The sequence below is a fragment of the Heteronotia binoei genome, chromosome 4, assembly GCF_032191835.1.
Source record: "Heteronotia binoei isolate CCM8104 ecotype False Entrance Well chromosome 4, APGP_CSIRO_Hbin_v1, whole genome shotgun sequence".
In the NCBI taxonomy this organism is placed as follows: domain Eukaryota; kingdom Metazoa; phylum Chordata; class Lepidosauria; order Squamata; family Gekkonidae; genus Heteronotia; species Heteronotia binoei.
The window spans coordinates 51,994,736-52,012,155 of NC_083226.1; the positions used below are offsets into that span (position 1 = coordinate 51,994,736).

Genomic DNA, 17,420 nt, shown 5'->3' on the forward strand with positions numbered 1-17,420 from the left:
TATTTTAAAAACAACCTAAAAAGAACTTCAAAAATTATAAAGGCCAATAAAATGTCCAGTGATTATCTGGGCATAATCCCTCAAATTCATAAGAACCTAAGAAGAGCCTGCTGAGTCCGACCAATGGAAGCCCAGCAACTTGTTTCACATAACAGCCAACAATAACACAAACCAACAAAAGGCATAGAGGCCAAGGTCTTCCCTTGATAGTATCTTCTAACACTGAAATTCTGAAGTCTGCTGCTTCTGAACATGGAGGTTCCCTTTAATCACTACAGACAGAAGACACCAATAGATCTATCAATCCATGAATTTGGGGTATTTCTTCTTATAAAAGTATCCATGATTGTGGCCACCACTAAATCCACTGGAAGTGAATTCTGCAACTTAATTATACGTTCATTTCTACAGAACTTATTTCAACAACATTGGGTGATTTTCCTTACCAATTTGTCCGCTGTTTCTCTTTTTAGACATGCTTTCTTATACAACATGAGCACACATCCCACACAAAATATGTCTTTAGTATTTGTGCACAGGAAAAACTAATTTCTACCATCTGAAACTGCCATGTAGGTTTTTGACTGTGTAATACAGTCCAGATTCTGTTCCCATAAACACAAACTCTTTTCTTTGTTAAGGGAAATGGTTGGGCTACTATCTTGTCTCACCTAATAAAAGCAATAGTATAAGAACAGTGCTTAGCTCTGACTGACCTTGAAACATAATTGGCTAGCATGCAAGTCTCTGTGGTATATGCCACTGGGCAGATAAAAATATGTGGGATTATAATCAAAACTGATAAAGCTGCAAAATTAATCAACAGTGTTTTCATACAGGAGGTTTAAAATAACAGAAGGTTCTAATATTGCCTAATTTCTAATGTATGTTGCATGAATTCCAAGTCAAAGTCTCCAATGTAGAAGTGTCAGTTATTTTCTTTGATGCTTTTATTATCATTTCTTTTTAATTGTGCAGGAAAATTTAAAGCCTACTTTAAAATCAATGCAAAACCTTCAAAATTATTTTGAAAAAATAAGTCTTCTGCATGCAAGTGTTCAGTCCAAGGCTTTCTCATATTGATAGAGTGTATGATGGTTTGCGTTAAAAAAACCTGATCTGTCCTAATTTGTGTTTTGTGTGCGTGTGTCTGTGTAGGCATTCAATGATAATGTTGCATACTTAGTGAGTGGCGCCAAATTAAACCACTGATCATAGATACATTTATAATTGATTTTTGCATGTTCAGAGAATATAAGGGAATTTCTCATTTGTATGTATTGTTAATAAAATATTTAGGCAGATGAACTTTGAATAATGTTTAAAAGGTGTCATATGTTAGATAGATCAACCTTTCCCAAGTTCAGAGGATTTCACATGATTTTCCCTTCCCCATTTTCTATACAGATCTTGAATACTATATGAAGTCACTTTGTTTTTATCGACTTCATTTATATCCCACTTTTCTCCCCAATTGGGACCCAAAGGGGCTGCTATCCTCCTCTTTTATCTTTACAACCACTCTGTGAGGTAGGTTAGGCTGAGAGTATGTGATTGGCACAAGGCTACCCAGCAAGCATTCATGGCAGAGTGAGGATCTGAACCTCGGTCTCCCAGATCCCAGTCTGACACTCTAATCACTATATCATACTGTCTTTGGATATATTGGTACAGCTAAGGATGATCTAATTAACACATTCTGCAACAGCAGGATGCACAGAGATTTGCCCTGCCAATAGTAGAAAAGTTGGATGGGACCAAGTTTCAACCTGAGTAAGAAGATAACTTTTGCAACTGTTCTTTCAAATTACTTTGCCACATGGAGAAGCAGCTGAAGGTTTGGTCACATTTGCACAAAAAAGGAGTTATTAGTGAAGTGGAGCAGGCAATGGCAGCATCTTGACTGCACAACAGGCCTTACTCCAGCTTCCTTCTCCCTCCTTTAACAGGGCAAAAGAAAACGGATATATGGAAGAGAGTTCTTCATAGCTAACAATGAAGCAGTTGGTGCCACCATGTACCAATCATAATGCACAAGGAAAAGCTAACAGTTAGGAAAACCTAACTGTTTTATGAGAGGCTGAGGCAACTGTCTATATAATTTCTGCACTGATTAAATACACACTAAGTAGTTTGTCCATCTTCCAATGAAAAACAAGGAGAATTAGTAAAGACTGAGAAACTGCATACTACACAATAATCACCATTTCATTACATTAGATTCTGAACCTGTCCCCTAAACAAATCAAAAAGCCTAGTGATTGGGACCAGGTACAGAGACGGGACATTTTTCTGTAGATCTGGGGGAATCCCCAGGTTGATAGAAAAAATATTTTTAAAAGGGATGAGGGTCAAATCAAAGGAATGCTGTCTGCACTTACATAGCCAACATAAAGGAACTGAGATCTCATGACACAAAATCTCCAGATCTTTACCTTAATTTTTAGAGATGATATTTGCTGATGGAGTATGTGACCAGGGAGAAGGTGGTGGGCAGGCAGAGAGGGGGCAAACAAGCAGTGAGTGATGATTGGGAGGTTAAGTGGATAGATATGGTAGTCACTGACCGGATCGACAGGGAGGTGGTAGACAGGCAGAAAGAAGGTGGGCGAGCAATGAGTGGTGGTTGGGGGGTGGTAAGTGGATAGACATGGTAGTCACAGATAGGATTGGCAGAAAGGAGGTGATGGTCAGGCAGAGAGAAGGCGGGCAAGCAGTGAGTGATGGTTGAGAGGGTAAGTGGATATAGTAGTCACTCATGGGATCGAAAGGGAGGAGGTGGTGGTGGTGGGCAGGCAGAAAGAAGGTGGTCACGCAGTGAGGGATGGTTGGGGGGAAGTAAGTGAATGAAGGCACCACTGCCATGAGAAAAACCAAAAGAAAGAAGATGGATGGGCAAGCAATAAAGCAGCAGTACTTTCTCTTCCTTCCCAAGCTGTATCCTCCTGCTCCAACACCCTGGAACAGATGGCAATGAGGCAGCCAGGGGGATAAAAATATGGCAGCATCTCTGTTGCTGATTCTCCCTCTTCCAGCTCCCCTGTGTGGGACAGAAGGTGAGGAAATGGCAGAAACAGGAGGAGGATAAGGCTGTGGCAGCTCCCCTTCTCTATCCAGTGAATTCCTTTGGAGAAGTGATGGGGACAGAAGGGTGGGTGAGCTAGACATGAAAATGAAGCAATGTTGTTATTGAGCAGACTGGCAGGTGTGGCAGCTAGTGGAGAAACAGAGGAGGGTGTGGGGAAGGGATGAGAGGCGCTACTGCCAGGTGGACCAACAAGGAGAAGGAAAAGGAAGGGAACAGAGGAAGCAAGATAAAAATCTTGTAGAGCCCTCTGAAAGTCTTGTGTAGCCCCACTGATCAGTTATTAATTTTTTAATATGTCTGCCAAAAGTGAATAGGATAATAGTCCAAAAAAGTGAATACATCTGCTATGCACATGGGAGCCAAGAGAATAAGAAGAAACAGTTGTTTAACCACTTGACAAAGCTGGTCTAAATTTAAGGTATTAATGAAGTTTACTTTCTCACTGACCCCTGTGTAGATGATTTGGGACCTGTGGAATTCTGTACCTCCTTCCTCCATCCCCCCTCCCCCTTTTGCTGTTTTGTTCTACCCAAGCTTATGTAATGTTATTTGAAGTCCACTTTTCTCAATGAATGGAAGATTTGTATCACTTACCGTGAAGCTTCCTTCTCGGTGGACTGGCAGTGGGTTAGTCCAAACTACTGGGGTATAGGCTTCTCCTCATCATCACAGGGTCAGGTCTTCCAATTGATCCGGGGGTGGGGGGGAGTGGCCTATACCATCCATCCTTGTCAGTCGTTTCCTACAGGGAATAAACTCCCCAATCCTCCTCGTTAATCATACTCAATGAAAAACGAGAAGAACAAATTTTATTATGCTCAACTGCACCATACGAAAGGACAATTGACCGTAGAACAACAAAACACAGTACAGTAATTTACCCCAAGTACGGGAATAAGCTCCAGGATCCATCTCCAAAACCCAGGAAGCCACTCAACCACTAACACCAAGGACGGGTCAGATTGACCGACTGCCAGTCCACCAGGGAGGAAGCTTCACGGTAAGTGATACAAATCTTCCATTCTCCAGTGGCCTGGTCAGTGAGTTGGTCTGAACTACTGGTACGTATCAAAGTGTAAATCCCAGGGCAGGACCAGCTTCCCTATTTAGAGTGCATGCTGCAGCACATGCCTCCCAAAAGCAGCATCTGCTGATGCCCACTTATCTACCTTATAGTGTTTGGTAAAGATATGTATTGATTTCAAGGTCGCGGTTTTACACACCACTTCCAGTGAATGAAAAGACCTATACACTGCAGACGTGGCAGCACCTCTCAAGGAGTGTGCTGTAATCCCCTCTGGAGGAACCTGACCTTGGGCCTTATAAGCCAACTCAATGCATTCCCTCAACCATCTACTCAGAGAGAAGGTGGAGACCTTCTGCCCCCGGAACGCTTTACTGAAAGACACAAACATTGAATCAGATTTTCTCCAGTCTTTCGTACGCTCAATGTAATAACTAAGCGCCCACTTCACGTCTAAACAGTGCAACTCCCTCTCACGAGGAGATCTGGGATTAGGGCAAAGATTTGGAAGCACTAACTCCTGCGATCTATGAAAAACGGAGTTGACTTTCGGAATAAAGGAACGGGCCGGTCTCAACACAACTTTGTCATTGTGAAAAACACACAGCTCCTTATCCACCGATAGGGCCCTTAACTACAACATCCTGCGTGCTGTAGTGATCCCAACCAAAAAAAGGGACTTCAACGTCAGTTCTTTAACCCCACACAAGGTCATAGGCTCAAATGGGTGTCTATACAAGGCATTCAATTCTATGTTTAATTTCTAGGAAGGGAATCTATGCACCTGGGGTGGTTTGAGAAGTGAAGTACCTTGCAAATATGCGGGGTACTTTTAATATGCGAATGCAAGGATAGCGCTTTATGTCTCCACACCCCCTGGATAGCGGAAATGGCAGCCACTTGACGCCTCAGAGTGCTGGTGGACAGTCCCTTATCCGCCCCCCCCCCCCCCTGTAGAAAACCTAGAACCCCCTTGAACATTCACCTTCAATGGGTCCTACCCCCTCTGGGCAGACCAAGAAGAAAAAACTTTCCAAGTGGTGTTGTACACCCTGTTAGTGGAAATTCTACGAGACGCTAACATGGTGTCCATCACCTTCTTTGCATATCCTAGGCTTTCGAGCTGAGACTGCTCAACCTCCAAACTGTTAACTTTAACAATCCTGGCTGGGGATGTGACACACTGCCATGAGTCAAAAGATCCCCCCTCCCCGGCAGACGCCAAGGAGGCAGCACTGACAGCCTCAGGAGCTCCTGGAACCATGCTCGTCTCGGCCAGAAAGGAGCCACAAGTACTATCTCTGCCCTTAGATCCACCATCCTCTGAATCACCTTGGGCAATAGCTGAGTGGGTGGGAAGGCATACAGGAGCCCTGTCAGCTGAGTGCATCGGTCCCCTCTGCATCTCTGCTTTTGGAGAAAAACCTGTCCAGCTGCCAATTCTCCACTGTGGCAAACAAATCCACCGATACCGGCCCATATCTGTCCACTATCTGCCTGAATATCTCTCTCTGCAGGCTCCATTCTGCGCTTAGGTTGCCTTTCAAAGAGATCACTAGGACTGGGGTCTCTGACCCTTTTCCTTCCCTGTTGTCTCATCTTCAGGGCTGAAGAAGCAGAAGAGCCCAACTACTGCAAGAGGTCCTGCCCCAGTTCTTTTAACATCTCATTCTTAAGCCACTGAAGCAAGTTTGCTTTGGCGTCGTCCCCAGAGAAATCAGGATTCTGTGTCTCTTGTGCCTGCTGAGAGACTGAGGCCCTGAGAAGAGAGACAGTTCAAACTCACTGGGGGAACTGCCTTTAGAACTAGCCGCCATTTTGTTGCCTCCGTGCCTCACTGAAAACAAAAGTGAAAGTAGAAGGCAGTAAGAAAAAAGAGCGGGAAAGGGGACGCAAGATGGAAGGCAGGCTGCTTCCACAATGCCCCCTGCTGTTCACCAAAGCTTCTGCACTCTGGTGGCGCCTGTTCACCCTCTGGCTTAATGAAGCACCCAGGGTGTGAATAGGACTCTCCCTGCTACGATGCACTTAGGCAACACAGCTCTGGGCTCCACTCGGTCAGGCCTGTGCCGTGTTGGTCCCTAAGGCCTCCCCAGGACTCCCGCCGGCATCCCCAACCATGAGGGGTCCCTTCCTGCTGCGTCGATACTTACCGTGCCAGAGTTTCCAGGACCCCTTGGCTCCTGTGCCGTTTTCCCCGCTCTGTTCCTGTAACATGAGCGAGGGAACAGAGCGTCGCAGGGCTCTGCCGCCTCCGTCATCTGGGTCTACTCACGAGTAGCCCACGGCATCTTGCCCTCATGCTGGTGTTGTTGGGGACCAACCCCTATGCTCCCGACCTCTCTATAGCTTCTCTGTCTGGATCCAACGCACTTTCTTTTAGTGCGCGAAAGAAGAGCCATCCTGCTTCTTGCAGGGCCGGAATGAACTGACGAAGATGGAAGGTATAGGCCACTCCTCCCCGGATCGATTGGAAGACCTCACCCTGTGATGAGGAGGAGGAGCCTATACCCCAGTAGTTCAGATCGACCCACTGATTAGGCCACCGGAGAAACTCAAGGTAGTTACAGTCAAGTTATTATCGGGTTATGGGGCTGCAGGGTCAGAACTCAAACCTGTAGAGCCCTCCAGGGCATGAGTCTTGCAAGTTGGCCTGGCTGGGCCTCAGACTATACAGGGAAAGTAGGTTGACAATCATCCGAGTCTTTCCTCCCAGTTGGCAGGCAGCCCCAAGCTTGTGTAGGGGTAGAGCCAGTGTTCTTCCTCTCCAGCCCACCAGCTGCCTCCCACTTCAGTCCCTCTACCTGCAGTGTGACAGCTCCAAACTCTCCAGTCCTCTCCATGCCTCCCTCATGTCCCTCATAGCCACCTTCCATATCCAATGAAGGGGCTGCTCCTAGTCCCACCTCTCAGCACCATGCAGCACTACCCCTTGTTCCCACCCCCTCCCTTACTCTCGGCATGAGGTGGGACTGGTTGGCATATTTTCTCTGGCTCCTTGAAGCCAGTTGGACCACTGATTCCAGAGCTGACTCTTCCTCACTGCTTCCCACCAAGGTGCCCTGCTCCTCCATCATGGACCATCCCCCAGCTCTACCCCTGCATCTGCCAGCCCTTTGAAGCTACTGCATCCCCTGGGGGTCTTTGCTTCTTTGCTGTCCTTGGCAATTGAGGGAGGTTTGTACAGGGGTGGAGAAGTCACACTGTTATGTTCAATAGTTTCCAATCCAGATAAATGTGGGCAATATCCTACCCCTTCTAGAAGGTGTAGTTTTATACATTCTTTTCCATTGCTGTGGGTTTTTCTGACCCCTGGAGGTACCAGCCATGAGCTAATGGGAGTGCAGAGATGGATGTGCAGGGATTCAAGGAGATGAAACAATTTTCCTTATGTTTTGCACATGCAGTTCCATTGAGGGAAGGGGCAGTTTGTCCCTCCTAACTCCAACATGCCAACAACTTTTTTCAGGGGTCATAAGAAGCTGTGGCAATGAAAAGGGATACAAGAAAACCCAGTATGTCGAGTTGGGGACTTCCGGGTTTCGTTGCCTTGAGCTTAGCGGGGGTCCATGGAGCTTGTCTCTTGCAGCCCCCCTGAATCAGGCAGTTGGAGAGGTGCCACAGATGTGGCACCTCTAGGGGAGACCCTGGACGGGTTTCCTTTCGGCATAGGGCTTTTACAGGAAGACAGGGATATAGCGGCAGCTGTTCCTGCTCTTCTTGTGAACTTAAATGCTCCGCTGCCTTGATCGCCATTACGGCAGAAAGAGGTGAACACCCGACCGCTTGCTTTCCTTGCTGCTAACAAGCCTTTGATGTATTGCTTTCCTATCTCAAACACGGCAATTCTACTCTGCAAGTAAGTTTGCTTTTCATACCATCGGCTAATGCGTCGTTTTACATAACAACAAATGGTCAGTTCAAAGGAAAGGAAAGAGGTGAATTCCCACCCACCCCCCACTTTCCCATGAATCTGGCTCCTAAAAGATAAAAAGAACAACTTTGAATGCCTGCAACAATCTGAATTTGACTGAATATAGATACTTAAATCGACCCTGATTATGATTGAATAAGTGATAAAGAGATATTATTTGGTTATAATTTGGTCTGAACAAATTAAATATATTCCAAAGAGACTGGTATTTGTCATCTGAGTGCAACTGAAATGGCAACATGTATGGCTGGTGGAGATTTGGAAGTTTAGACTAACTGGATCTCTGAGTTACTTTTCAACTTTGATTATTAGACTGAGTTGTTCTGTGGAGTAAAATGGCATCACAAAGCGAAATGTTCCATAAAAAAGACAGAGTGACAAAGAGATCTTGGTGATGTCTGTGGAGTTGGAAATGGAAAAAGATCCGCTGGGAAATGAAAAGAAGAAAACTAAAATGGAACCTTATGGCGCAGTTGCTAAGAAGAACCGGAAGTTTAGGCTGTTTGAAGTTTTTTTGAGAGGATCTAATGGCGTGGGATTTTTACTGAGATGGGTGCTTGCAGTAAGGAGAAAGGATGCACATTTCATCAAAAAAAATCAAAATGTGGAAAACTTTCAGGAAGAAGGGATTTTAAATTGTTTTCCCTCTCTGTAGGTAACTGGATAATATGGAACTCTCAGCAAGATATGTGATTTTAAAAGGCAAAGTGAGATCTTTGGGACATAATAGATTTGTTCCTCTCTGATTAATATGGACATGAGAGCTAAAGGATTGAAAAGTTCTGAAAAGAAATCTAGATAAATAAATAGTTAACTTGAATTAATTTTTAAGAAGACAGACAACACAATTATTTTGTAATCTGGTAGACCTGCTCTTAATATGTTTGTTTGGAGAAATTATTTATATTGCGATAAACTAATATGCTCCTTGTTTACCATTTTTCTTTCTTATCTCTCCACTTTTTATTTTATTTTAAATTTGATCTTTTTCCCTATCCATTTATATATATATATATATATATAACTGTTTGCTGAAGAAGAATAGTTCAGACTTGTATTTTAAGTAATAGTTTAGTAAAAAGTGTACAATGGAAAATGAAGACGTTAGAACATAAGGGGAAAACTCAATACTTGCAGGTAGAAAGGACTAGGTATTTTGTTTTGAGGTAAAAATGTAACTGATATATTTGCAGCTTTGTTTCTGATCTCCCACTCTGTATTTCCCCTTCCCTCTTGATGTTTTTTGTACTTCTGCTTCTGCTTTTTCTTTTTGTAGTTAAAATTAATAAAAATTATAAATAAAAGAAAACTCAGTGTGTCTTCTGTGCTCAAGTGCTAAGATGTTGTCCACTAACTCCATGTGTTTTTTTCCCCCTGAGGGGCAGATAAGTATGGCTCTGTTCCTCTGGTTTGCCAATTACTGGAACAAACTAGCTATTATCATCTTCTAGCATTGATTATTTATTTATTTAATCAAATTCGTATCCCGCCCTCCCCTTACGAGCTCAGGGCAGCTAACAACGTTTTAAAACAACAATTCAGCTTAAAAGCAAGACAATATAATACAACAAAAATATAACGATTTACAAAACTATAAGCTGATCATCCAAGTGTCATTTACCATTGCTGCTATTATTGTTTTGGTGCTCACATATTGCTGACATTATTACTACTGTTATGTTGGCGCTCAGATGTTATTATCATAGTACCAAATGGGCTCTCAGAGCTATGATGTAATGTAGTAGTAGTTGCCTGCCTCAGGTATTAAATTGTAGTTGCCTAATGTAGTAGTTGCCTGCCTCAGGTATTAAATTCAAACCAAAAGAGTTCGGTCTTGCAGGCCCTGCGGTACCATACCAGATCCCGAAGAGCTCTAATTTCTTTTGGAAGGGCATTCCACCATGTGGGGGCCACCACAGAAAATGCCCTGGCCCTAGTGGTGGCCAACCATACTTCTTTTGGCCAGAGATTGGTAAAAGATTTTGAGAGCCAGAATGTAGTGCCCACTGGGGTACATATGGGGAAAGACAGTCTCGAAGGTGAGCAGGCCCCAAGCCATATAGTGCTTTAAAGGTTAAAACCAGCACCTTGAAGCGAACCTGGTATGCCACAAGCAACCAGTGCAGTGTTTGCAGTGCAGGTTGAACATGCACCCGTACAGGCAGCTCCAATAACAACCTGGCTGCTGCGTTCTGCACCAATTGCAGCTTTTGGATTTGAATCAAGGGGAGCCCCATGTAGAGGACGTTACAGTAATCTATTCTCGAGGTGACCATCACATGGATCACTGTTGCCAAGTTGCCGCACCTGATGAATGGAACCAACTGCCTTATCCACCGAAGATGGCAGAATGCTGATTGGGCAATGGTTGCTACCTGGGCCTCCATTGTCAATGAAAGGTCCAGGAGCACCCCCAGACTCTTGACCCTAGATGCTGGCACCAAAAGTGCCCCATCAAAGGCCGGCAGGAAGATCTCTCTTCCTAGGCCACCACGACTTAGATGCAGGACCTCCATCTTCACAGGGTTCAATGTCAACCGACTCTGCTAAGCCACTTCACCATGGCCTGCAATGCCAGGTCTAGATTTTCCAGGGCGCAGCCGGACCGGCCACCCAACATCAGATGGAGCTGGGTGTTATCCGCGTATTGATGGCAAGGAGGCGCATATAGATGTTAAACAGCATTGGGGAGAGAACTGTCCCTTGGGGCACAACATGTTAGAGGGTGCCTTCGGGATGATTGCCCCCCCTATTGGAGAAAGGAGGTAAGCAATTGAAAGGCAGACCCCTGAATCCTCTTAGTCTCTAAGAGGAAGTTACACCTGCCCTTTATGTTTAATGTTTTCCATAAGAGACATTGTTCTTAGTCTCCAAGAGGAAGTTACACCTGCCCTTTATGTTTAATGTTTTCCATAAGAGACATTGTTCTGAAGAGTGCATAACTTTATACAGCAGTGCAAGACTTGCATCTTTATTTTTGAAGAAATACTGGCCTACCTTCACAGCTTCACTTAGGGTTTGGTTTTTGTCTGCTTCTTCACTGGAATGCAACTCCAGTTTATATTGCAACTCCTGGAGCTGTTGTGCCTGCTCATTCAAAAGCATCTGTGCCTGCTGCTCCCGAAGTAATGCATTATTCAGCTCTTCACATGCACTTTCAAACCTCTCGTGGGTGATCAATTTCTGATAAAGGAAATAAATTGTGTTCTGTCATGGAATTGCAGCATTGTTTATATACACTTGACTTTCAGGATCCCACTTGCCAATATGCAACATTCTAATGCAAAAGTTTTTAAAAAACACTCAATATATCTGCCCAAGGGGCTTTCTTTTCTAAGGCAAGACCATTAAACAATGCTAATGCCAGATGACTTTTATTCACTCATCTTCCTCAAAAACCTAAAGCATATGTTGACTGGGGGGAAAAGGTTCTCATTCAAACTACTAGTGATCAAAGAGATTGTACCTCCCAGTGAGAAAATCAGTTTTATAACAGAAGTTAATTTGAACAGAGGTATCATCAGAGTGTTTTAATGTTCAAGCCAGACCCATACACCTAAGTACTGTGTGCAATATGTAAAAATAAATAAATAAAATGGGGCAGGGGATGAGAAGCAAGCCTTCTGAACTTATCTATCCCCACTATTGTTGCTAAAGACAAATTGAAGCTGGAAGTGCTAATTACTAGGTTGGATAATGTAAAATTTCAGTACAACAGTTTAGTTGGAACAAAAGCCAAGGTCCAAGGTAAAGTTAAAAAACCAATGATTTTCCATCTCCATCTGCTGGCAGGAGATTTCATTCACATGTGCCTGTATGGACTGCAGATAAAAATGAATTTTAAAAGTCAGCCTCATCAGAAATGAATACATAAAGGGAAACATAACACAGACTGGAGGAAAGGCAATTAATATTCTGCATGTATTTTTATCCTTTCTTACACCTGCCTCCAAGAAATTCTCCTATACTTTTCATTTAGAAATGAGACTATTTGCTGCAAAGAGAGAGAAATCGTTTTCGCAGATAGCTGTGGTTCTGATGGCATTGAATTGTGACTCTTCAGACCACTGACAAAATGGTAAACCACCAGGTGCCAAAGAGTTTTTCACACACCATAGAGTTCCAATACAGAAGGCACTTCCATGTACACATGAATTTGCAACATGCCAAAGATGACACTTGCCTGAGCCTCCTGCTGCTTATAAACATGCAAGGAATTCACGGATGGCCCAAGTTTCCAACTGCTTATACAACAAAAGCTTGGCCAGCAATGCAAACCCACCTGTAAAAGCCATCATACATGATGATCTACATTAGAATTTCACATTAAATCAAACCTGGAAGTGCCTTCCATGTAGGAATTTTGCAGTGTGTGAAGAAGCCCTTACTTTTTTCAAGAACATATCAAAAGTGGTGCAGCTGGAAAGGAAAGCAAACAGGTGTACACAAATTATACTGTACAGAGGAAGTTAACACACAATATGTTTCAGCAGCAAAGAACGTAATTTAAAATACTGAGGGGGTATCAGCACTGAAGATCAAACATCTTAAATTTATTCAATGGACATTATGCTGCAATATAAAAAACAAAACATAATGAAGGAAACATGTCTTCCTTTTAAAAAATGTATCTGATCCATAGCTGGGAAACATTTACAAGGCACAGTTATTCAAAGTGGTGGGGAACATCATAACAGATTGACTTTATTACTTGATTTTCTAAGGAATACTGAATCAAAATGGATTCAAAAGAAATCTTTCCTTTAGACTGAGTTCTATTTTTTTTTCTACATCAAATATACTTACAGATTGCTTAAATGCATTTAATTGCTCTTGCAGACTCTGGGCTTTGTCAGCCTCTTTCTTCATCTCATTCAAATTCTGTTTGAATTCTGTGAGCTCTAAGCGCAATGACCGCCGTTCCACTTCTGCTGTATGCAGCCTTTGTGTAAATTCAAATATTTGCTTCTGCAAGAATGCTATGCTTTTCTGGCAATAAAAGGGAAACAATGTTGTTAGCTATAAAATGCGCTGATTAGGCAATAAATCAATAGCATTTAATGCCTGGGCAAATTAATATGAAGTTTCCTTGCTGGGTTTCTTACACAAAAGTGAAGCGTTCTAAATCCACTCCTACGTGTTCACAGAAAAGCAGAGAGAGAAGAGGATGTTGGGGCAGGAGGACAGGAAGAAAGGCAAAGGGTGGCAACATTTACCATATTTTCAGTAGATCTAATGTATTTTTCATCATTACTCTGGGAGATAATTATAGTACTTCTGAAATCAAAATCATATGTATACAGGTATTTTAAGGAAGATTGCACTTTGCCTAGAGTGCTGAAAACTAAGAAATCAGATAAAGAATTGCTAGAAGTAATACAAAAGTTAGCTATTTTTTAAACCTTATTACCTTCTCTTTCCATTGTCTTATCTGAGAGCCTAATAATTTGATGCATGCTATATAGACTACATTTAAAGAAAAAAATAACAATTTGAAAGCAAATTCAGTATATACAATACCTACTGTATGCTAATCGCATTCATACGAACCGTAACAGGGACTCTGTCATTTATGCCTTCTTTAAGGGCGTGTGCATTTATTTTATGTAGCCCCCGAGCCAGTCTCTGAACTAATGAGTCTTTCTCCACATAGGTGATGCTCCGGCTGCTGTCTGCAATGGCAACTTCCATCATTATGCGAAGTTTGTCCATGAGTTTTGAAAAAGAATTCCTTGCTGCGCTTACAAGTAAATGTCTGGAAAGCCAGGAATTCAGATCTATAGAAGAGGAAAAAATTTTTTAAAATCCATAAATCAAGTATGCATGGAATTGTTGGGCTTATCTATAATAATATTCAATGCTGAGAACATGGAAAAGGTTGCTCCAGATATTTTCTCATATACAACAGGCCAAGAAGCCACATGGAATAACCTAAGGTAATCTTCCTAGGAAATAGCTACGTTTGCAGCATCCCTTACTTCTGATTTTAAAAGCCTAAGATCACAGTGCAATGGTACTTTACAGGAAAAGTTTCCAGGGTGGGTGGGTGAGAAATCTTCCCTGAACTGTTCTATAGTAGAAGCTGAATAAGCCCACAAAACTTCAAGGAGGGTTATGTAGTCTAGATCTTTAGTACAGAATATTTTCATGGAACAGTTTTGGGTGTTAAGAAAGACCAACTCTTTTTGTGATCCTATTATGAATGCTAAAAGAGAAACTAAGACTCAAATTTTATACGTCGCTTCCTAAGCACAGTGCTGTCGTCCATTGCAAAGGCAGTATTCCACTGTGTAGGACACTCCTCTAGCAACAGGCATTTTTGTTCATGGAAGGTCAGAGTCTTTCAATGAGCCAAAGAGCAGCTAGTGCCAGAGAGGATGACAAAATGCACAAATGGAAGAAAAATACAGGATCCAAGACTAAGGCATTATGTGAGCAGACATGCAATTGAACTCGATGAGTCCGTCAGAATGTAGAGTTTGTTAAATATGCACTTTCAAGACAACAATTATCTTTGCTGGAAGATAATCCACATTTACACACACACAATTCTACTTTGATGCCTGAAATTGCACACACAGTTTTCCTTGTCCTCCAATGCTGCATCTTTTCTTCATTCATTAATCCACAGGTTGTAATACATGACACTCAAAATCTGTTGTGTAAGTAGACTAAAAACACTTATAAATATTGGGAAATGTGTCACACAATCAAAAGCAGAAAGTAAGTCACAGTTAAAAATGTATAACCTTTTCCCTTTCTTTTGACAGTTTAGATGTCTAAATCATTTGCTGCTTAAAACTACTGAGGCTTGGTACCTTAATGCCATACTATTTATATTCTGAGACAAGAGAATATAATTTACCTTATTCCAAGGCAATTAAAATTTTACAACTACAATTACTTATTTCCCCATAGGATTTTGGTAATCATCCTTCTCATATAATGGACTTAAGGCCCCAGCACACCCAACATGTTCTGCTTACAGCTAGATTCGTCAGGTCTGTAATTAATAATTGTGTTTAATGTTGATAAATAAAATTGTCAGTGCTCCTTCTACTAATTGGTATTCCTGATAACGGTTAATAGGCTTATTTATGCCTTAATAAAAGTCTTGTAATTTAGTTTTCCCTCTTCAAGTCAGGTCTTAATCTGTCATTACTTGTCTTACGATACTATCAGGGTAAGATGACAACCATGGTGGAGCTTATTTATATTCAGGAGAATACAAGATCTCCTGTTGTGGGAGTGAATTAAAATATTTGTTCAGAAAATTTAAAGAAGAAAGGCCATCAAGGAAGTTTTTTTTTTTAAAAAAAAAGAATGCCATCTTTCTTTCTCTCTTTGGTAAGAAAAACCAAAAGGTTTCAGGCAAAAAGGAATACGCCTAGAAAATTATTTCCATCTGGAACTGAAAGATTATCTAAACGTTTAGAAATGATCTAAACTAAAGAGAGTAAATGTCTATTTCAGGATGCGACTAATCAAAATACTTTCTGCAAAACAAGAAGACCAACACTGTCTGCTAGTTTTTATTTTATGTATATATACACTTTGCATATGAAATATGATCTATCTGGGATTCACTTTACATTGGCAGAGATCCAAAGAGCTACTTCAGGTGTATCCAGGGGCTTGGGCATCTCCATGTTCTTTCTGTTTCTGTTTTTTACTTTTTCTCTATGAATAGCAGGAACCAAAGTCCTTGTGTGGGTCCTCCCTGCCAGCATTGCCCCCCCCCTTCCCTCTAATATCATTTCCCACCTCGTTGGGACTCCCCAAGCCTCCAGACAGGAGTTAAGGGGGTAGGAGCAAGGGTTATAGCACCCAAGTCTGTCCTCTTCTTTCCCAGGAGGTTGCTTCTTCAGCGAAGTCAGGCTCTCCTTTTTCTCCCAGGTCTGGTCTTGAAGCCTCCCTATATGCATCCTCCTAATCCTTCAATTAGCCCTAGACTCACCTCTTGGCTTCACCTTCACCACCTGGGCCACCACTTGGGCTAGCGGTCATAGTACCACCTCTTTAAATTGCCTTCTCCAATCTGGCTGGCCCTCTTCCTTGCCTTCTTGGCCCTGTCCCTGTAGGAACTTTTGCTGGGTCATTGTCTCCTTGATGCTCTGCTGGGCTGGGAATGTTGACCTTGGCTGTACCCGTTGTAGGTGGTGGCAGTGAGGGCTGCTCCACTGACAGCTGGTTTCTGTTGAGATTTCCCTTCTTCCTGCTACCTTGAGCCTGCTGCATCTTCCTTTCCGGCTGGGATGTTTGTTGGGCGAGTGGGAAAGAGGGAGAACTTGTGCAGTGTCAGACCTGGTGGCAGTGGCATCCTAGTTTGCTGAAAGGCTAGTGGAGGTGGTGTGGAAGCCACAGGGCATGAAGGAGAGGCCAGATTGGGTGGATTTTGATAGTCTCCATAGTTTCAAATGTGATTTTTAGTTCTGTTTTAACCTAATTTTTTGCCAAGATAATTTTATCAATGTATCAGGTGTTACTGGTATTCAAAGAGTTACTGTCCTCGAATACCAAGGTACTGTCATTCCACAGATATACTTTTCAGTCCTACACTGTACATCTTGTTTTTAAAGAACTACCAGAGAGATCTAATAAAAAAAAATCCCAAGGATGGGGAAAGCACACAGTTTCTAAAAGCAAAGCATCACCTCTGGTTAATTTTTAATGAATAATGGTTTTGACTAAAACAAAGAAATGTGTGGCTTAGAATCATTCGCTGCTTTGAAAGGTGAAATGAGAATACAATGCAATTCCACAAGGTACTGTGTTCGGCTGTATCTATAACCAGAGGGAAAAGAATATATACACTTTAAGTACCTGGCCACAGACTATCAAGGAATTACAGTAAAAGCACTAAATAATTTATGTTGTGATGAGTGTGTGAGAAATGTCTTACACAAATACAGTTACAGTACAAAGCACAACTGAGTCTTTATTAAACAAATGAAGCAAAAGCCAATGAAAAGTGGCAAACATTACTCTAGCGACATGAGGATAGTCTCTGTTTTGCTGCAAGTTTTTTTAAAATAAGAGAAACAGCACAAGATGGGGGGACTGAATCCTAACTAATGCATAAGTGTTAAAGAGTTCATGCTGAGTTTTAGAAACTCTGCTTAAGCAACAACTGATCACAATCTGTCTGTTCAAAATTCATTTAAGCAATACTGCTAGAGGTTTGGCCTTTAAAAAGATATGACCTGCATGTGAACATAAATACAAGGTTGTGGTTCCAAAGTACTACAATTTTGTTTTGCAGAGAAGCCTAATACTATCTCATATTGCTTCAAACATACAGGGGTCAGGCACAGAGATGAAGAAGAAGAAGAAGAAGAAGATGAAGATATTGGATTTATATCCCGCCCTCCACT

General features: G+C 42.2%; 1 protein-coding gene across 2 annotated transcripts in view; it reads right to left on the reverse strand.

The window, feature by feature from the left end:
- The window catches only part of CCDC171 (coiled-coil domain containing 171), a 209,692-nt gene that overhangs the window by 98,575 nt on the left and 93,697 nt on the right, over nt 1–17,420 (reverse strand). For both annotated transcript variants that reach the window (XM_060237258.1, XM_060237259.1), the window contains 3 exons: nt 13,597–13,823; nt 12,853–13,035; nt 11,044–11,229 (listed from right to left, as the gene is read on the reverse strand). In XM_060237258.1, the coding sequence (XP_060093241.1) occupies nt 11,044–11,229; nt 12,853–13,035; nt 13,597–13,823 (596 nt within the window). The remainder of the gene's footprint in view (nt 1–11,043; nt 11,230–12,852; nt 13,036–13,596; nt 13,824–17,420) is intronic.